Below are 22,355 nucleotides of genomic sequence, written 5' to 3'. Positions count from 1 at the left end.
GTCAGAATTTGACCGCGATCGCGCAAGACGAAGATAATGTCCTTACGACCGACCGCGGGAAAAGATCAGAATTTTGCCTCATTCGCGGTAGACGATGATAATCTCCTCACGACCGCGGGATATGCTCATATATTGCTCCGATCATGGAAGACGATAATTATGTCTAAACGACCTGACCACTGAAAATAGTAAGAATCTCACCGCAAACGCGGGAGACGATTACGATGTCTACACGGCTGCGAGGGATTATTAGAAATATTACCGCAATCGCATGCAAACAACCACCAATTTTTTTATTTTCCAAATTTTTGGCGCCCCCCAAAAAAGCCAATTGCCTCGCGCCCTAGGCACGTGCCTACCGTGCCTATTCGGTAAATCGGCCCTGCCCTTTTTAATTCATAATGTTTCGGTTTTCAATTCTGTATGTTTTATTTACAATATTTTAATAAATTTATGTTCATAAATTTAAATTTAAATCAATAAAGTGCGAATTAATGCGCTGATGTCACCTGTCTGCCATGTAATCTTATGGGACGTCTGCCACTAAACAACACCACTTGCGACGTTGCCAATTCTACCAATGCCTACAGAGGTGGCCGTGGCTGAGCTTGACATGCTTTTAAATTTTAAATGATTTATTTTAATTTATTTAATGAAACAGCTCGTCAATGCAATTAACTGGTGTTTGTTATTTATTTACTAGAAAAATATGTTTATGATGATATTTTATATAGATTGAGGAAATATATGGGGTAAGAGGGTTTTGTTTGGTTAAAGAAAAGTAGTACAAGTGGTATAAAGTATTGTGATTTATATATAGTAAAGCTACATAAAGAGGCTGGGCTAAAATTGAAGAACTACAAAACATACATATAGTTCATGAAGCCTCAATATCAAGTAATTGATGTTATTGCTACACTAAGGTATGTAGCCATATTCTTTTGGATCTACTACCATCAAAAGTAGGGATTTGAAAGTAAGTATGTTTTACATTTCAAATCAGTGCATCTTTTCAACTGGGGCGTAATTTTTTTTGGGGGGGGGCAGAGGAGCATTTGCCTCCCCCCGTTCCTGGGCTAGAGAAAAAAATATGCTGTACTAGCTAATATATGTACAAATATTTTCTCCTGTCAAATCCTAAAAAGCAAGGCAGACAAAAATCAGCCTATTCTTGTACAGAAATTTTAAACAAAAATATTATTTTTTTGGTGTCCCGCAGTACCATTCTGAGTTTACATAAATTATTAGTAGTTTTATTCATTTACTTTTTCTTAGTGGTTCTGTACGATCAACCACTTACTTCGTCTAGTTTATACATACATAAACATGCCGATTTTTTTAGAAGCATTGCTTTGTCATTTACTTTTATGAATTTATTCAACCATTAAAATTATACACGTGTATCAATTTTATGTGCCTACTGTAATTTATTTTGAACATTGTAGACTACCAGTCTAATATAGTTAAATAGAACCTTTTGTACTTTTGGGTCAAATATTTTTCTATTGTTAATACAATTTTATTTGCTTTTAAGTACTTAAATACTTGTGTTTCATTTAAAAACCAAAATAAACTAATATAAACTATAGGCTATAACCGTATTCATTGCTATCTTAGGTCTAAATGTTGTACAAGAGAAATTGGTCATGAATCTAATAACAAACAATTAATACATAATGGAACTATTGATCACGTTTCTTAGCTGACTAACTTACCAACATATTATTTTGTTTCTGTTTGTTGTCAGTATAGTTCATTAATTTTCTTCCTAAATAAAAAAATAAATAAATCTTCTTAAATAAATTTTACTCATAATTTTGTTTTTCTTCTAAGTGCTTTTGTCAGTTAAAATAAACTTAAACCGCTCTTTTTTTGTTTAAAAACTGCAAAAAATTCCCCCGGACCCCCATTGTTTGCCCCCCCCCAAGGATTTGGCGAAATGATGCCACTGCTTTTCAAATTTAATCACAGAGTTGCCGTATTTTCAAAACACACAGTCAGCACCACTTATATACTGTAATGGCTGCCATACTTCACTAGGTGGTAAAGTTGAGTGTTTATTCTTAAGTTAATACTGTAATGTAATGTGTTTCAACTATTTTATACAGCAGATATAAGAAACACATATTATTCTTTTCCATGTTTTCTTCCCGCTGCGAAGCAGGGGTATAGCAGCTCGTTTTATTTGATTTTGATATTCAAAAACTGTTGAGAAATAATATAGTTTTAATATCTGATATATTTTTATACGTCTGAGGTATGTTTTAATTATTCTTCATGTGTGGAGATTTTTTAAAATATCGTGATCAAAAGTTTCGTCCACAACTCGTTCCGAAAGTGATTTTCCGGCACTTCCTCCATTATTCCCGTCCTTGTCTTTCTTCCCAGTTTTCGTAAGTCCTTTTCTACTTGGTCCCACCAAGTTTCAATTTTGGTCTACCAAGGGGTCTTCTTACTTCTGGGTTGTTCTCCAATCTCCAAGTGCTTTCTTTCGTACCTAAGGAGTTATCTTGTTTTCTTATGATATATCCTGATGTTCATCTCATCCTTCTACTCCGTACCTCAGCGACAATATCCTGGTCTTTAAATAATTATCTCAGTTCCCAATTATGCTTTAATCTCCATTGCCCATCTTCAAAAGTCGGCCTGTTCACTCTTCATAATATTTTGTTTTCAAATACTATAATTTTCCTTTCTGTTTTTTAGTTAAAAATCAAATTTTCTGATCCATACAGGAGAACTGGGCTGATAATGCTTTTATATTCTGATTTTGGTAATGTGAGATAGTATATTTTTGAGCTCTATAATTTGTGGCATGCTGAAAAAACTTGTTACGCTAAGTTTAATTTATTTTTGTATTTCTACATACACAGAGTAAAACCCATAAATTTTATAGAGGTTCTGTTTTAAAATAATCCAGAATAACCTCTACAGGCTTAGAGCTTGTTTTGTCTACTAAACGACTAAACTAAACTAAATCCAAACCTGGTGACAATATTTAAGACCAGATTTTTATAAACATACGTCAAAACGTAAAACGGTCTTGTAAAAAATACAATGAGGTAAACTAAAAGAAAAAGACTCAATTATAAAAATAAATTAACAATTTTATTGACTAGCTACAATACACTTTTCCTTGTGTCCAGTGGAACACATTGGTTTCAACAACTAAAATAAAAGCGATAGATGACAGGTACATCACTAGGCAGACCGAACCCAAGATTTTATTGTAATGGAACTTGTTGAGATAAGCTGCCACAAAAAGGATGGCAACACAGGCGATCTGTGCTGCTGTGTTATAGGTGAGACCGGGAGATTGAATCTTAATGGGACCTCCACCCCAGGACGCTGGCAGAAGAGTCTTGATCATCCACGGAAGTCCAAGGCACAGTAGAATGTCTAGGGTGTTGGCCCCTAGCGCATTGCTGATGCTCATTGAGCCTATACCTAGACCAACAAATTCATTATGGTTATTTTGGTTTTTTTTAAAGGTTGGCAGCCTCTTTTATCCTTGCATTTGCCCGTCCACATAGACTAACTGCCCTTGTGTGGAGCGTATCCAGCAAAGCAAGGAGTGAGCCAGTACAGTACAAAGGTGAACTGTACTGATAAAATGTTTTCGGCATTGACCAGGATCCGAACCCACGACATCGCTGCCTTGAACCTGAAGTCTGTGACGCTACCGACTGAGCCACCGACTCACCTATATTTATTTTTTTGTTTATTGTTGCTAGAACTGAGGCAACAGAAGAAATTTAAACCTATGAATTATGAGTTTAGAATAGAATGCAACTTTGTTTCTAACTGGGAGCAGCAGTTGTTTTACCCCGACTACTCACAAAAATCCCAATAAATAAACACAACTTAACCCAGTTTTGAGCCATAAATCTATTAATCTTTCCCAGGATCAATCATTTATAAGTTACCACTCAATGTTTCCTCTTTTTAGAGAATTTTCCATATAGGAAATATGCTATTACCGTAGGTCTCATGGTAAGACCTGGACCCAGGACCGATTTAATTTTACGTTTTGAGGTCCCTAGAGGTCAAGAACACCATCCGTTCAGATTCATATATATATATAAATATATATGCCCGTTAGCACGATAACTCAAGCAAAAATGATCCGATTTTGATGAAATTTGGTATAAACATGTAAACCTACATTTATTTGGACGAGTTCGCAAACCAGCATGATCGGCCTTTGGAACAGGGGTTTATGCAGGGTTTTATGGGGGAAAATTGGGTTTTCCTTATTTTCCACCCTGAAAACATAAAATTTTGCAATTTCTTTCCCAACCATTTTGTAGAGCTCAAAAAACAAATAATTTATAGTATATCGAAGCATTGTTGTATGCCTAATGGTTATGGAAAAATTCAAAAAAAGTGTAAATTTAAAATTACCATGTTATTCTTATGGAGAATAAATAAACTGTTGTAGCTTCCTTGTCTATGGACATATTTTTATGAAATTTTGAAATTTTGTTTACTTTATCCCGGTACCAAGCTATTAATATTTTAATAAAAAACCCAATTTTCTTCCCTGTAAAATATTAATATGAAACAAGTGTGATAGTCTTCATAAATTTCTTTAATTATTTGCATTATACCCTACTCTTATAGATTAAAAAAATAATATATAAATGATTATTAATAAAAGCCACAACATTTTGGAATACCGGAAGCTTAAAAAATTAATTAACAGAGGGCTACTTAAATTTGATTTGGTGTTCACAACTTTTGGTGTCTTTCCATACCAAAGACCGTTTTAATTTTTCATAGCCTCTCTGATACAAGATCACGGTGGCCTGTGGCAACTCGCACCGTACAGTCTATTGCCATGGTAATATCAGGAAAACAAATGTTAACTACAGTGTTGCCACTTTTATTTCACTGCTGCCTCATATTAGAGGAGGATATGTCGTTTTACATACCATATTTAGGGAAAATTATAGTTGTATAGGCTTAACATTAAAACATCACACACAAATCATTATGTCTGTTCATTTCACATAACCACATACATACCATCATGTTAAAAAACAGTAATTACCTAATCGTGCGTTAATGACACTTGAACACGCTTCTGGCATGCTTCCTCCAATGGCTAGGAATGTTATCCCCATTATGGAATCACTCAGGTTGTATGTGTTACCTGTAAAGGAAATACTTATTAGTAAACTCAATCAGTAATGAAATATATAATAAACTTAAGAAAAATAAATTAGAAAAATAAAAAAAAATGTGGAGATCTTCCAGTGTGTTAGAAAGGAATTATTTCTGTGATTCAATTGGTAAGTTCACTTCCCTAACAGAATATTTTTTTGACGCTAAAAAAATACGATGACAGCTTATAAGTCCGATTGCAAATTTTTGATGTTTCTATTACATTTAACTTTATAGTTGCTGTGTGAGTTATTGTAAGTAGAAGTTTAAGCGCCAGCATACGCATTTCTCCACCTTATGTGTCATCTTCAGGGGTCTTCTTCGGGATGTCTTCAGGGTGACACAAATCTCTTACCTATCTCTTAACTTACTTACATGAACACTCAAGCAAACGCCAACAACGGTAAATCTAATACAATTCAAATTATTGAAACTGGGATGGCAAAAAAGAAGGATGTTTCCATGTTTTTTGTTGTCACTCTACTCTGGAATAAAAGAGTGCTCTTGTGTATGCTGGTATGAATCCTCTATCTTAGTTGCGAGATTTTACGTGCAGCTCATAGGTTTTTTGTTTTTTTTTTCTCCTAGGACGCTAGGCACGAGTGTGGAATTGTTTTTCACATTACTTCAGGCTAGACCTAGGAGTTACGGCATTATCACTTAGATAAAATCCATTGATGATTTGGCGGGATTTGAACCCGGGACCCCAGGTACCGGAGTCCCGTGCTCTAACCACTAGACCAGCTCGCTCCCCCATAGGGTAGTTGACCAGTCTATTGTAAAGGCCTGTGGTCAACCCTCTTAACATTACCAGTGGATCGTAATGTGTAGTGTATTGTTAACAAGAACAACACTGTCATAAACTATTTGGCTCGATGGGTAAATGACTTGTTACAGTGTTAACCTTGAAATCTGAAGAAGGTTCTTGTTTTCATGAGTAAAATGCAGTCCAACCCAGTTACCATAAAGGAATTATAGGTATTTCTGCTTCTTACAAACCAACAACAGGCAAACAAGAAATCAGGCCTGTAGTTTGCACGTAATATGCGCTGATAATTGCACCCTCTCCATACTTAATTGTGGGGGAAATGTTTCTCTACCTTCCGCCCCCAACAAACTTTAACCTCTTGCGCCCCTGGGCCTGGGCTCATTGGCAGCCCTGCTAAAAATAGTATGAATACCAGATATTACACATTTCTCTGGCAAAAAATAATCAAATCAACTTAAGCTTACCAAAAATTGTCATCATCCACGACACAACATAGGAAGAGATTCCGATCCATACAATGCACATTATGAATGTTAGTGGATAGAGTTTTCGATGGTTGCGACAGTTGGGAATTGTCAACCAGAGAACTACCTCTACCGGGAGTGTGAAGAACCACCAAAAACTCCTCCAGAACCCCTTAGGTCTGATACAGAGTGCGGTTTCTGAAAACAAAAATTTAAAATGCAATTGGATGTGTATAGTATTTTATGCATAGCTGCATAACTGGAATCTATTCTGAAATTGTTGAAAAATTTCAACGTTACATATAATCTCTGATTTCCACATTACAGAGGTTGTCTTCTGTTATTAGCATTAGGAGAAGATCTAAGCCAAGATCCATAAAGCCCATGGCCATGGCAGGGACCTTTACCTAAACTCAGTGCTTGATTTGTACAAAATAAATTACCGGAACTGTAACCTATTTAATGTAAATTTACCTATTTATGTACCTGTATAAAATGTCAATATTTGTATCTTCCCTAAAGAGAGGTGCCGGAATTCCGTTCCGCCGCGTTCCCCCACAAATTGAGCACTAAACTATCAATAATCAAATATGGAACTTATATGGGGCAAATATTTAAAAAAACTTTTAATCTAAAAAAAAAAAAGCGGCAGCTTCGGCTTTACTAAGAAATTTGAATTAGATTAAATAGAAAATGTAAGGATGTGAAGTTTTTATTTAATTATTAATCAAATAAAATTATCGTAGCACATAACTTCAAAAATAAAATATACCCCTGCCGCAGCAAACCTGACGCCTAAGCGAATTTCCATTTGGCTGAATTGATTTTCAATTGATCTATTTAAATAACATTAGGTTTAACGAGTACCTAGGTTTGCTGCTACAAGGAAACTAATAAAGTGAGTGTTTTAAGTAAAATAATTATTGCTTAGTATAAAATGAATATATTTGCCAAGTTTGATCAAAAGATATCCATAAACAAGCAAACTACAACATTTTACAATATTCTCCATAAGAATAACATGGGAATTTTAAATTTACCATTTTTTTAGTTTTCTCCGTAACCAATAACCGTACAAAAACACTTTGATATACTGAATTGTTTGTTTTTTTAAGCTCTTTAAGAAGGTTTAGAGAAAAATTGGGAAATTTTGTGTTTTGAGGGCAAGAAGTGAGAAAAACCAATTTTTACCCCATAAAACCCCCCATAAAACCCTGTTTCCATGGTCCGATCATGCTGGATCGCGAACTCATTCAAGTTTATCCCGCCTTACACCTTCAAACCAAATTTCATCAAAATCGGATAAAAATTACTCAAGTTATCGTGTTCACGGACACATATATACATATATATATATATATATATATACATATATAAAAATTTGAACGAGTGGTGTTTTTGGCCTCTGGGGACATCAAAATGAAAAAGTAAATCGGTCCCGGGCCTAAGTCTTACCATGAGACCTACGGTAATAGCTACTTCCCTATAGGGAAATTCGCTAAAATGTTATTGATGGTTTCACACAGCTTTCCAAAACTACTCTAAAGGCTTATCGAAGTGTAGACAAAGACTTAGTTAGTCCAAAAAAACCTAAAAAAGCTGAAATTTTTCAACCGATTAAAATATGCCTATAATTGTTAATAACATCAACTGTTGTTCTGTGTAACAATTGCTAAAAGGAATTGTATTTTCTAATATGACAGAGTGATTGATGTGAAAACCAAACAAAAATGTTATAGTTACAACATGGTTAATGGAAGCAAACATGATGAGTTAAGTTAAAATGTATACCTACCTCTTATATATTTTTACTAGGGTAGATTATCACATTGCGATTTCAGTCAAAATAAAACCTCTAAACACAGCCCCTCTGACAAGCAACCTCGCATTACAGTTTATTAAACGTGCAAAAAGGCAACACTCCGAACACTTCAAACAAACGATGTATTAATCCCAAAATCAAACCCGATGGATTACCTGAACTATCATCAGGTATTCTGATAGTTTCTGCAGTTCCGTATGTGGTTGTTTCTCCGTTAGACTGAGAAATAGCAAAAGGTCTCAAGCTGTTGATTGATATACATTCTGTGGACACCGTTCTAATAGAGGGCAACGATGAAATGCGTCTTAGGTTTCCTATGAATCGGAATCGACAAGAAAATTAGACTGTGATGGATTTGTCTTATTTAACTTATTACATGACTGGATCTTTTGATTTCTCTGGGAACTAACATTATTTTTACCAAGGCACATCATGGTGGTAATTATTTTGATCAGTGGTGGTTCTAGGATCTACTGGGGGGTAGACGGTCAACAACTCAAGGGAGATCGGGGGTTTGGGGGGCCTCTAGCCTCTCATGGAAAATTCGGCATTCCCATAGCTAATTGGTGACTTTCTAAAGCCATTTTTAATGTACATCTATGTACATTGGCCAAAATCCTCTGTTACGTTTTTAGGACGAAATGTATGTTTAATTTATTTTTTAAGAGTCCAATTGGGTTGGGCCTGCAGAATCACCACTGATTTTGGTTATGGTATTCTTGAAGATTGAAATAGGAAAAGAGTTGGTAATTCTTACCATGTAATCCATCACTATCTTTAAGCATTGACTATTGGATACTGAAGTAGACGTCCCATCTATATGGACCAGCTGTAGTCAATTTTTGTTAAAAAAGAACTAGTTGTGTGAGCCAGACACAGAATGCGCTACTTACTAAAACTCTATTTTCCTCTTATTTTTGTTGCTTGCCAAGTTGATGGGTCATAACAGTTGCTGTAGCACACAATAAGTCATTCCATTAGTTTGAATTGGTATAAAAGATTGCTGTGTATTCAACAGAAATCAGTCATTTTTAGATTAGCACAATCTGTTGGTGGCTCACATCAACTACGACGATTTTTGTAAAAAAAAAAAACTGGCTACAAATTACACATGGGGTTGGAATGACTATTTGTATTAAAAAGCTTTTGGTCAGACATTACAATACCAAAATACTCCAAATAAATGAAGAGCGAAGGATGCAAATACACAATATAGTGTGAAGGTAGCTTATACTTCCTAGGCGATGACCAAGGGGTCTATGAACCCAAATCTTCAGCCACATTTAAACTGGAGCTAACAACAAAAGTTGAACACATTTTATAGGTAGTATACTTTGTTGTGAATGTGGCTTGAAACAAGTGCTGTAAAACGTACCGACTTCTTTTAGAATTCTTTTTTATTAATTACTGGAAACCCACTGAAAACATCAAATTTATTAGCTTAAAACTAGCATTCTTTGGATTGTTGTAAATTTTTGTGTTGCAAACCCCGTTGTAAACATGGCTTTTTACTCTCATACTTTATCTTGTTTCTGTTAATTGAAATTTTCTCATAATACGAGAAAACAATGTTTTGTTGACTCATATTTTGGTCAACAAATGACTCGTATTTTGGTTTTAGTTTTAACCACAGGCTCCTGACATATTAGTTTATTTGTATTTGTATATACAAATTTTATTTGATAACCAGCTATAAATTTTAATTGTTATTTATTAACAAGTGTGATTTCTTGTTCTAGGAAGTACCAATATTTGGGTTGAATCTTCTAAGCTAATCCTGATAGCCTTTTATACCTTTATGTTCGTCCTCCTCATGACAGGTTTGCTTCTCAGCATCCATGGGATTTTTTGAATCCTTCAAACTGGCTGAGCGAGCCCTCTGAAATGAGCTGAGCTGTTCCCCATGGTAATACGTCGGCCGATATATCCCATCTCCAGCACCACTGCTTACATCTGACTTTATTGTCTCTAGAAAATGAAAAAATAGATATAAATGGAGCTACACAACTACTCAGCTTAGGATAGTGACCAAAAGAAATGGAAATGTATACACTTTTTTTAAACTTACAGCAACATAGTTTTCCAACAACAAATTCAGACCAAGTTTTAGTGAAATACCTCCTTACTCATGATGAATAATAGATCAAGAGAGATTAGAACAATACGTTGAGTGGTAATTATCTAATTAATTTAATTGGATCTCCAACGATAAAGGATATAGTTCTTTGAAAAATAAGCCTTTTGCTAAAGAGGAAAATCACCAATAAGATACTATGTACAAGAGGGCTGTCTGTAAATTAAAGTCTCCATCTACCTCAATCTCTTCACTGTATTCCAAAACATTGTCTAAGAAAATTAACGCTCCAGCCAAGTATAATTTGCGTTATTTGATTAGTTTTCTGTGATCATAGGACCATAGTCATCCCTGTAAGTCAGAAATAAGTTGATCAGTAGGCAAAAATTATATTCCACTTTAATAACTCTCGATGGAAACTGATTAACACTTGATGCTGGTTTTGTTATGAAAACATATCAGCGTTCATTGAACTCCCTGTGAAACACATTTCTGCCAGGGCCTGAATTTACCTATGGGCGGATGGGGCGAGCACCCAGGCCCCTCTGGGCCTCCCCTCGCACAGTAGTTTTTCTTAATAAGCTAAACATTTGATTAGGTGCTTACCGAATAGCCTCTCTAGTTTTGCATGGTTGAAAATTACGATTGTGGGAAACTATTATGAACACCGGAAATTACTACCATCGCAAGAAATCATGACAGCCGTTGCCACGATCGCGGGAAATAATCATGAATTTTGAAGCGATTGAAATATGATCTCAGATAATGGCCGCGATCGCGAAAGATTGTCATGAGTATTGAGATAATGGTGGATATTTCTGTGATCGTGTAAAGACACTTACAGCGTTACAGCAATTCTGCCATTAACGCAATCACAGGGAATCATCATGAATTATGCCGAGATTCCAAAAAATAGTCACAGGATTTGAAAAAATCGCTGGAGACGATCACAGGTATGATAAAAAATACTCCATTAGTAGATTTCTCATCCTTATGTAACAGCTGAAGCCACTTTTATTGTTAGTTCAGAAACCTGATCCTAGAAAGTGATTCACACTTTTTCCATTTTATTTTAAAACTCTTCAAACACTATGATAATATTATTGTCCCTCATGGTTGGGAAAGCCCTAGAATCGTAGGGTATGAAATAAGGAACACCGTGTAGGTCTGAATTGGAACGCTTGATTGTGAAGCGAGCTCAGAGACCTTCATTTATGGACAAAACACTTGTATAGATAGAAAATGGGAAAGTTAAACTGTTAATGGAAAAGCACACATTAAAGTTATAAACATTAATAAAGGGTGAAATACTAAAGTATTTTGAGAAAAATTGCTTTTCTATCACGTAACACTATAAGGCAACTAAATCTCAAGCGTTCCCTATGCCTGAGGAATGTTTATTTTACCATACAGAAAAGCTGGTTGGTTGTTCTCCCGTATGATCTCCCTACCCCATGTATACGAATCATCAGTTTATTTGCCCAACTAAAACAAAAGTGTCATTTGGTCACTTAGGACAGTGTACACACTTTAGGGAATTGAAGCTGAATTCAAAGGCAGTCTCATGCCTACTACTCATGCATACTAGAGTATAACCTGAAGCTTTCTAGACTAATACCACACTGTTTCTTCAGACAGGACCATTAATTGAAATCCCTCTGATTAAAAACAGCCTGTTACAAAAGAAACACAATCACCTACTTGAGCTGTCGAAGGAGTTTGTTTTCCGTAACACTTTCTTGGCAGCCTTCGTAATCTTGCCGTCGCAGAACATAATGACACAGTAGCAGAAGTAGAGAACGATGAGAATGACTGACTCGTACCAGTAGATCTTCTCGTCCCAGAGTAGCACGGCGAGCACCCCGATGACGGTGCTGTAGATGATACAGTCACGGGCTAGAGGGTACACCTGCAACCTGATGACCTGTGTGGTAAGATAACATGAATTAACTGCTAACATTCTATCAACGTTTTTAAAATTCAAGTATAATTCAATGCCAGAAAAATTGAATATAGAAAAAAACTGCACAAATCATAACCAGAATGTTGGACTACTTGAAAACTGTTTTACTTGTCTTTAACAATGAATAAGAGATGGACTAGAACATAAATAGCAGCTGTTGTATGTAACTAGCTGGCCAGATAAACTGTTATTTGCCCAACACTCCGACATAGAGACTTTATATCCAATACATTGAGTTGGCCCAGCTGGCCATGCCAACTACAGCTTTTATTGGAGCTCTTATTTAAATCTGACGTTCCTAATGTCTACTAGCAGAGTACTCGTCGTTCCTATAGTTCTGCACCCTCTGTTAGTAAAAATCTTGTAACTACTTTTAATGCCATTTAATATCATAGAATCAACTTGTGTAGTTAAAACAGCTGACACAAATCTTTAATTCCCTGTATGAATACTCATTATGTTCCAAAGGGAAACTCCAGAGCCACTTGGGCGGAGCCCGGAAGGATTTTTGAGATAAGAATTCGGAAATGTGAGCTATATACCAAATTTCAGCATAATCCAAACAATAGTTAATGTGTGATTGAACTTCAAACAAACAAACAAATTAATAATCATCAATTTGTTTACTCTCTCTCTCACACATTTAATTGATTTGAATAATAACTGACTTTTGCAAAACGAAAACTCAAAGGAACCTAAAATGTCTCAGATAACTCACACTAATGATTGCTAGATGTGCTGTGTATTCTTGATACTAAATTCCCTAGGTTATTCCCAAATTGTCACTTACTGTAGTAGCGGCCAGACCTCCACAAGCGGGTACTCCGAGAGTGTTGAAGACAGCGCTGCCTACTACAGTCCCGACCCCTAGGTCACTCTCCGTCAGAAACGTCCCAATCAGGTTGGTGAACAGTTCGGGCGTACAAGTAGCGAGTGCCATGAAGGTAGCTCCAGCGACGTCTTGACTAAGCGATAAGTCTGCACAAAGACCAAGCAAGATTCAGATGAGTCATGGAACTATAATTGACTATGGATACTGAAGTAGACATTGCATGTATAAAGAGTGATGTACACAATTTTTTTAATAAACACTATCAGAAATTTATCACCCACTTTCTGCCATTAGCTTGTCAACAACCTTTATCATAGTTAGCGGTAGGGAGTTAATATAATAGTTTAATGTGGATATATGTTTACAGTATTGTTTAGTATTTTAAGGTCCATATAGCATAACAAAATTTAATCAAAATAGTTCAAGGTTATTTTTATGAAAATATAAAATATTTTTGTTATTTTATGGAAAAACTACCATTAAAAATCAAATTCCCCCAAAAACCTGTAGATACCATGGATTTAGTAGGTTTACCTTCATAACAAATTTTATCAAAATTGGACTATGGTGTAGTCTGTAGCTCTGTACACACATGCATACGTGACTTTTTCAACCTCTTTTTGGGTTCAGGAGGATCCAAAAATAGACATTTCCACTCAAAACTGAAACTCAAAAAATGTTGACGTAATATACTTTTTTCGTCACCCTACCCGTCTTATTACCTGTAAAAAAATACAATTTTTGTATAGGAAATAACAGAAATGTTTATAGTCATTTTAACGTGAAATTTAGTGAGAACCTTAATAATATCAATAAGTAACTTTTCTATTCAAATACCGTAATCTTCCCTTTAATAACCTCGCCTTCTCGGTATTTAAACCATAGATTTTAATCTATGTTTAAACCTCCATTTCTTGCATGATTCTAATTCTAATTGACCATTTACTATGCTAGAATGATTAATTAGACTATCATAAATTTGAGAGCCAGCTTAAGAAGTTATACTTTGCTTTTTATAGTGTTAAGGATTTTTTATCTTAGAGAAAACAACGCAACACTTTTTTTTATATTGAATGTGACCCCAATGCCTGTAATGAGTTTAACGGCAATAAAATTAATTTTATTTAATTGAGTTCATAATGTCAACAAGTGTAAGAACTCATTGCAGTTATTTTCTCAAACTAAGTCTCATTTAGTCTATTCAGGCAAACCATAACCTCCATAACAGTGATAAATTGTGCATTTCCATTACATTCTTGCAATAACTCTACTAGATAGGTATGTGTGCAAGAATTATTACCTTATTACCTTGACAAATACAGTCAACAGAGGGGAGAAAGTAGTCGTTGCAGACAAATGCGATGACGATAAAGAAGTAGAGTCCGACGCATACATGTATGACGATGGCTCCATGCTTCCTTTGGTTCATGGTGAAAATGTCTGCCGGGAAATCATCACTCGACTCTTCCTTTGGTATACAGTAGTCTGAGTTATCTGGAAGAGGGAAACACTTTAAGTTTATACGTCTAATAACTAACACTAGTAATGATATATTTACACTTATACTGTTGAATCACAAGACGGTAAATACATGTGAAAGATGGTAAGTGGTGATTGATTTCGATTGGACACTCCAATCATCATCAGACCCAATAGGCGAATCCAGGATCTAGGAACCTCTGTAGTGTATTGCAACTTAGGTTGGGCGTTTGTGTATTGTTAGTTGTAATGTGTTAGTTAAGTTTTTTCACCTGAGGACGGGATCAGATTCCAGATCCCGAAACGTTGTGTATTGCTTTTTACCATTGTGATGGAAAATGTCCGCAATAAACCTTTGAACAACATAAACTCACTATCATTAACAATGAACTTCAAACAAAGAGTAGTGTTATTAGACATATAATTTGTGTTTTTTCAGGTAATTTAATAACAAGTACGATGCTGATCAAGAAGTTATTAAGTTTTTGAAAAATAAACATCAGATTTAGTATGACCCCAAGACACATAGGCCTATACCACCTAGTAAAGATGAGGAATAAAAAACCACCAAATCCAAATAGTTCAGTGGTTGTGACTTTGGCTGATAATCAAGACATGCTGTTTCTAAATCCATTCTGCTACCTGGATTATCTTATCCTACTAACATTATAAATGTGAAAGTATGAACCTTTGTAGCTCTGAAGTTCTATCACGTGAAAACTACTAGAGAGAAAAGCGTGCCATCAAAGATGGTTGCTTGTTGCGTGCTTTGTTGGTTAAAAATCAATTGCAAAATTAGTACGAAACAGACAAGAGAGCAAGCTAATAAAAACGTTTTAAAAAGGGGGGCATAGGTTTTGTTGTAAAAGCTGTTAAGTAGGGTAACACTGAAATTGACTGTTTTTGATGGCAATTATGAAACAAAAACAATTCTGAAAATTCTATATAAGTATCAAAAGTAAGTTTTTATAACCACTCCACACTGATAAAATTTGTTAAAAGGAAATTTTAAACTGACATGTTTTCTAAAGTAAACGGTTTATCATTGATTCTTTTTGTGTTGTTCGTAAAAGCGATGAAGCAGATTCTACTTATATCTTTACTTAGGGGAAGTTGTAATCTTTAAAAGTCCACTGTACACACCGTTACCGTTATTCAAATACCACATACACGTATAACTCAAACTGCAATACTGTTAGTCTTTCTGAATATAAATTTTAATCTCTGAATAAAGAGGTGACCTCCAATTGTTTACTTGTTAACTATACCATGGTTAGTAAGAAATAAGACTAATAATTTAATCTTACACTCCAGGTATAGTTTGATAGATCTGTCAAGGTAATAGTGCTTTGACAGTTAGTTAAATATAACTAAAGTTAGATAGATAGTAACATCAATATTATGGTAAAGTTTGTATCAGCCTTATCAACCTAAACTATCTTGACTAAGATGAAAATGTTTTTTGGTTTGCGAAAGTACCACGGTTTCGAGTACTGAAACTACATTTTTTGTCACCAATTTATTCATTTTGCAAATCGTTTGAAATTAAGTATTGCAATAATCACAGGTAAACCAGCTGTGATAGAATGATAAATAAACTATTGCTTTTTTCTGCAGAAAATAATTAAAGTAAAAAGGCTATGTATGTTATAAAGTTGGCTTATAAATAGTTGGTTATTATGTTAGTCCAAGGTTTATAAAATGATATATTTGATTTAAATGAAGAATAAGTCTTAGATTAACATTTTGAAAAACAAAAGTAACAAAGAATGATTCAGATTAGAACTACATTTTGCTCTCAAAAATGTAGAACTTTATCCTCTATCAACGTTGAAGGTTATTTAGCTGCAAACGAATAAACGCAATCTTTGATTTTTATCTTAACAAGCTATATGGTCAAATAAAATTTGTGTAACACACACAAAAATGTTTCATATTTAAGATGTAAAACTGAAAAATCACCTCACATCTGAGACCTTCATGCTTGAAATAAAACCGCTCCGTATTCGTCACGTATGGGAAACATCTCAAATAAATTTGACACTCACTGTTCAATGACATTCAAATCCGAAATAAAGATAAGAGAAATACCTAGTATAATCATCATTAGTAGACTCGTGCCGAGGCGCAATAAAGATAAACGTATATCTCGGACAGATAACGTGTAATGAAACGACAACGTGCAAAACCACGCTGAATGATTTGAGCGGAATTGGAATAGTGTGAAAATAAAATCAATTTGAGAAATTTTGGTGGTGAGGAGATGAAAATACGCATACGTAAATGAGAAATTTGGCAACAGGTAGGCATAATAATTTACTGTTTGATTTTATATAGTCTGATTGTATTGAGTGGATTCCTAACGACCGTATCGAAGAGTATTAAAATATCAAAAACGAATTATAAACAGATTTTGAAATCATACTTGCATTGGAAAACTCGTTCCCCAATTAACTCATTATTAGAATGAAGTACGTTTATTTATCCCATTTAATACAGAAATGCAGAAAAAGTAGTAATCAGAATGCCTCAAGCTTTCTCCAGTGGATAAAATTTTCATGGGGAAACAATTTATTTTATGCCACATCCAACATTAAAGTACCCTCCAAATAATTAAATTAACAAACATTGAGTATTGAATGAATTCAATACAAAATTATTCATCGTAAAGGAATAATTAACTGTGTAACTTACCAACATAACATAAAGTAGTAAACAGTCAGGTAAGTATTTTTTTCTTTAGTCAGGTAAACTTTAATCGAGTTTCATTATAATAATTATTTCAATGTGAACGACAGCAATCTATTAGTATTAGGGTTTTTACATGAGTGGTAAAAAAACGATGTTATTTTGCTGAATACATATCAACCATGTGACCTTCGACTATTGATACTAGACATACCATTCTTTACGTTGAAGCTGCAGCTAGTCTTAAAATGCAAATAGCCGTAGTTGAGATGAGCCACAGGTAGATCGCGCTGATGTGGAAACTGATTTCTCCCGAATATGTTAACTTTTAACCAAACAAAACATAAGCTTATTGTAAACTATAGCACATGTTGAGTAACAATAATCATCGTAAAAAAAAAAAAAACTAAGGGTGAACATACATTTTTAGGGTAAAAACAATATAAGTTATACTTGCAGCCTGCGTCACTTCGGGACTTCAAAATCCGTGATATATTTGATACATAGTTAATAAGAATGTAAACGATTATGTCTCATCATATCCGTATTATTTTAATTGCGTACAAATGAAAAAGATGCGTTCGAGACATCTTTGAAAAATTACGAATACTAATGAAACATACTATGAAAATTCAAAAACTTACAAAGTCATTTTCTTCTTTACATTTTAAACAAATAACATTACAACATTTTACTTGAATTCCCTAAACCATCAATAACATACTTTGGAAACACAAAATCCTATCACAACCTAAAACCTAATGTAAGTAATTTTCTTCTTTACATTTTTAATACAAATAGCATTACAACATTTTACTTGAATTCACTGAAACATCACCATATACAACTCCATTTGCGTATGGATGTAAACAAAATTCTATATTGGCCATCTGCTTTGATGTAAACAAATGTAAACTTGAAAAAGTTCAGATGCTTGATAAAAGAATACATCACAAACTATGAAATTGTAAAAGCCTATTAGCCCAGTCACTTTAGGTAAGAACCTAGACATGAAAGATGTAAAGCTGATTTTTTGCGTGGTGATAGTATATAATAAGAAGGGTGTTTTCTGAAAGTTCCCCAAATTTCCCCCCCTTGCTCCCCCTTAAAACCCCCCCTCTCCCCAAACACCTGGTTGAAAGTGTAGTGTTTTACTAAATCACCTATATCTTTTGATGTAAACGAGCTATCAGCATAATTGCTTTTTCTTTGAACTCCCCGTTAAATTTACTTCAATAAAATAACCTTACATGTAGCATTATCCCTATTGGGTGGGGTTTTATATGTGATAGAAAATAAATATTATTTTATTTAAAACGTTAAGTTGTAGATTAGGCCAAACGTCTAGTTTTGCAGTAGGTAGTACGTCATTGTAACAACACATTTTACCTATTTTATGAACTTTCCAAAAATGTATAACAATATATATTTTAATTTAAATTGTTACCGAATGAAGCCATTTAAATCCATGCTTCAAACAGCCACAAAGCGCACTTAGCCCATCATTCAAACTTGTCCAGTAAATACTACTATCTATTTCTATATATAATTCAGTTTTAAAAATATTTGTAAATCTAGAGTTCTACTGGACCGATTTGATTAATTATTGTGTCGTTGGAAAGCTTAACTCGTGTAGATTTGCAAATAATTATGAAAGTTTGTTTTTGTTATGATTTATGGTGAAAAATAAAAAAAATGCTTTCCATAAGAAATACATTGAAAACTGTGTTTTTCACACTTTTTGTTCGGGTGCGACTTTTGGCTGCTTATTTTGAGTATATTCAAGAAGTGCATGGTACCAATTTGTAGGCAATTTTATCCTCTTACAGAATATCACATCCACTTTGGTCGATTTTCCCTTTATCTAAAAGTTATTGGCAATAAGCTAAGTGATCTCCAAATTTTAAGCGGTGAGAAAATTCTAAATTAGATATATTTTTGTTAAACTTTGTACAACTAAATTGATTGTATAAAGCATTGATTGTATAAATTCACTCCCACCCTTCATTGACGAAGGAACTGACGATGATGAGGGAAAAGAAAGTTGATATGTACTGTATCTGATAGTTTATGCCTTACTTTAAGTTTTTTCTTTTTCTTTTTTTTTTTTTTTACTGTAAATAAATAAACTTGTTGAGCATATACTGTGGTGATTGGTACTCAGTGTGACAAACATTTTTTGATGTAAGTACAAAGTCAATGAATTGTGATGATTCATATAAAAGGTTCCAAGTCTAAAATTAGATTCTCAAAAAATTATTCTATGTTTTTAAAAAGTAACTATGTTTTTAAACTTAATACAGCTATTTCTCAATTACCTGTATATAGATTTGAGTAGATGATGTCATTTTCGTGTTCTACATTAAATTTTGAATAAGAATAATAGAAAATTACGGAGAATCAGTTGTAAAAACCCTATTGTAAATAGATTCAAAGATAAAAATTATGATTTTTATAAAAATAAACATGTGTCTGTTGCATTTTTTTACACCCTGTATACAAGAAAGTGTCCGAATATGTTAAAAGCTGGGCCATTTTATAAGATTTCCAACCATATGCTCTAGTATTGAGGTTTAGATATTCTTTTGTTTGTTTTAGTGGTTTGAATACCAGAAAACAGGGGACTTTTTTACTGCTTTTACTGTTCAAGCTGAAACAATAATACAAGTTTTGCTTAATACATACCGACTTTCTATGTTTGAAATGTTAAAGACACCATGTTTTGTAGTCTTCAAACCACTAAAGCGTACATAAGCAGACATAAAGCTCAATGGTGTAGCATATGGTTGGAAAGCTTATAAAATGGCGCAGTTTTTACCATATTCGGACACTTTCTTGTATACAGGGTGAGAACAAATGCAATAGACCAATGTTTTTTACATTTTTATCAAACATCTAAATTTTTATCTATGAATCTATTTACAATGGTGTTTTTACAACTGATCCCCCGTAATTTTATATTATTCTTATTCAACATTTAATGTAGAACACGAAAATGACATTAGACATTATCTACTTAAATCCATTTACAAGTAATTGAGAAATAGCTGTATTAAGTTTAAAACATAGTTATTTCTGAAAAACACAAAAATAATTCTTTGGGAAGCTAATTTTTAGACTTGGAACCTTTTATGTGCATCATCACACTGCATTTACTTTGTACTTACACCAAAAAATTTTTGTCACACTGAGTACCAATCACCCTGTATTTGCCTTTTCTTATAACTACCGATTACTTCATTTTCAATCCTTGTGAGTACTTATTTTCTTACTATTTTTAAATTCAGTGTTCTTAATTTGCTTGTTAAACAAACTCACAGGGTGTGTAAACAATAAATGAACAAAAAGTAATCATTTAGTAATATTTACTAGAAAATTTGGAATGATGCGCTAAGTGAGGTATGTGGCTGTTTGAAGCGTGGATTTAAATGGCTACATTCGACAACAGCTTAAATAAAAATATATATTGTTATACATTTTTGGAAAGCTCATAAAATACGTAAAAAGTTATGTTTGAAACACATTGACGTACGACCTACTGCAAAACCAGAGTTTGACCTAATCTACAATTTCATTAAAAAATAAATATATATATTTTGTAATATCACAGATATAAACCCACCCAATAGAGATAATGCTTCATGTAAGGTCATTTTGTTAAATTAAATTTAACGGGGAGTTCAAAGAAAAAACAATTATGCTGATAGCTTGTTTATATCAAAAGATATAGGTGATTTAGTAAAACACTACACGTTCAACCTGGTGTTTGGGGGGAGGGGGAGGGGTTTAAGGGGAAGCAAGGGGGGGAAATTCGGGGAACTTTCAGAAAACACCCTTCCTATCATACACTATCACCATGCAAAAAATCAGCTTTACATCTTTCATGTCTTTGTTGGCCTTGATTTTTAACCAAAGTTACTGGGCTATATAGAAGGAAGGGGGGTAGGTTGGTTCCGCATTTGCTACCTACACTAATCCGGGTCCCGTAGGGTGGGTTATAATCTGGTAGGTCAGTTCCGCATTTGACGGCTTCAACAATAGATCTCTTGAAATTGTAAAGATCGGTGAAGCGTACAAAAATGCCAGTCAACCGAAATAATCCATAAAAATAAGCAAGTTCTGAATGAGTTAAAGTTGAAGTAGCATGTTCCAGTTGTAACGATTTCTCTAGTTTTTTACCAAAGCTGATGCAGATATTTCTTTCACCGATCCCAATCTTAAAGGGCGAAGATTATTATTGATTATTATTATATTGAAGATTATTATCCCAATCATTATTGCGAAGCCGCAATCTTAAAACTAAAAAAATCACATTACACCAGCTGCTGCTTAAATACGCTTATGTTACAAAATGCTAATAGCTCAGTTGGTAAACTAAACCTGTCACAGGAAAAACTTTAAACTTTGTAAGCATCTTATAACAAATTAAACATAAAACTAGTGTACCTGTTGCTCGAAATCGAGCAGTTGTCTAGTACCGGCACTACAGAAGCTATATTAAAACTAGTAGTCATAATTTTCTATGAGTTTAAAAGACCCTATTAAAAGCGTATGCAACTAATGGAAATACATACGCATAGATACGCACAGATACGCATAGATACGCATGGATAATAACAGTTATAATAAATACGTCTTGTAAATACTGACAACAAACTAAATATGTTCTCTGCTGTATTCCCTGTAGTAAACAATGCGGTGTAACATTTCTAGGAATTCCCAAAAAAATATTTCCTAAAATATGGGAATCGGGGGAAGAGAGTATTTGTAGTACGCGAAGATGGTATGTGGCTGCAATCACTTGGAGAATTCAAGCATCTAGACCGCGTGCTATTCTGTGTGTTCATAGATTTTTTACATAACTATTATCACAACTAATCATAGTGTGTACGGTATCTGTGCAGTATTATTACTAAATAGTCAAATGAGTATTATTACTAAGATCAATTTTGTTAACATTTATGAAACAGGTGATTTTCTTACATCCTAAACCTAAAATATGTAGAGTTTGTATCATAAATATTCCGAATTTCGAATCGGATACAAGCGTATCCAATCTTTGGATATTTAACTTAAATTTGTTCAATATTCATTCTAC

At 34.0% G+C, this 22,355-nt stretch overlaps 1 protein-coding gene across 3 annotated transcripts in view; it reads right to left on the bottom strand.

The window, feature by feature from the left end:
* Window positions 1-3,086: 3,086 nt before the first annotated feature.
* The window catches only part of LOC128989678 (sodium/potassium/calcium exchanger 3-like), a 36,744-nt gene continuing 17,475 nt past the window's right edge, over window positions 3,087-22,355 (bottom strand). The window contains exons 2-9 of one of the 3 annotated variants that reach the window (XM_054411665.1): window positions 14,399-14,584; window positions 13,049-13,236; window positions 11,997-12,219; window positions 10,016-10,189; window positions 8,377-8,535; window positions 6,400-6,597; window positions 5,054-5,155; window positions 3,087-3,447 (exon numbers count right to left, since the gene is read on the bottom strand). In XM_054411665.1, coding sequence (XP_054267640.1) covers window positions 3,116-3,447; window positions 5,054-5,155; window positions 6,400-6,597; window positions 8,377-8,535; window positions 10,016-10,189; window positions 11,997-12,219; window positions 13,049-13,236; window positions 14,399-14,584 — 1,562 coding nt within the window. In that variant the 3' untranslated portion in view covers window positions 3,087-3,115. Of the gene's footprint in view, window positions 3,448-5,053; window positions 5,156-6,399; window positions 6,598-8,376; window positions 8,536-10,015; window positions 10,190-11,996; window positions 12,220-13,048; window positions 13,237-14,390; window positions 14,585-22,355 lie in introns of those variants that run through there. The other 2 variants (XM_054411667.1, XM_054411666.1) reach the window with 2 other exon arrangements.

Source organism: Macrosteles quadrilineatus, unplaced genomic scaffold (assembly GCF_028750875.1).
Source record: "Macrosteles quadrilineatus isolate MER2022 unplaced genomic scaffold, UCM_ALF_1.0 Scaffold_3__2_contigs__length_128488019, whole genome shotgun sequence".
NCBI lineage: Eukaryota > Metazoa > Arthropoda > Insecta > Hemiptera > Cicadellidae > Macrosteles > Macrosteles quadrilineatus.
Note: the sequence above shows the minus strand (reverse complement) of the source record. Positions and strands in the feature narration are given on the sequence as shown.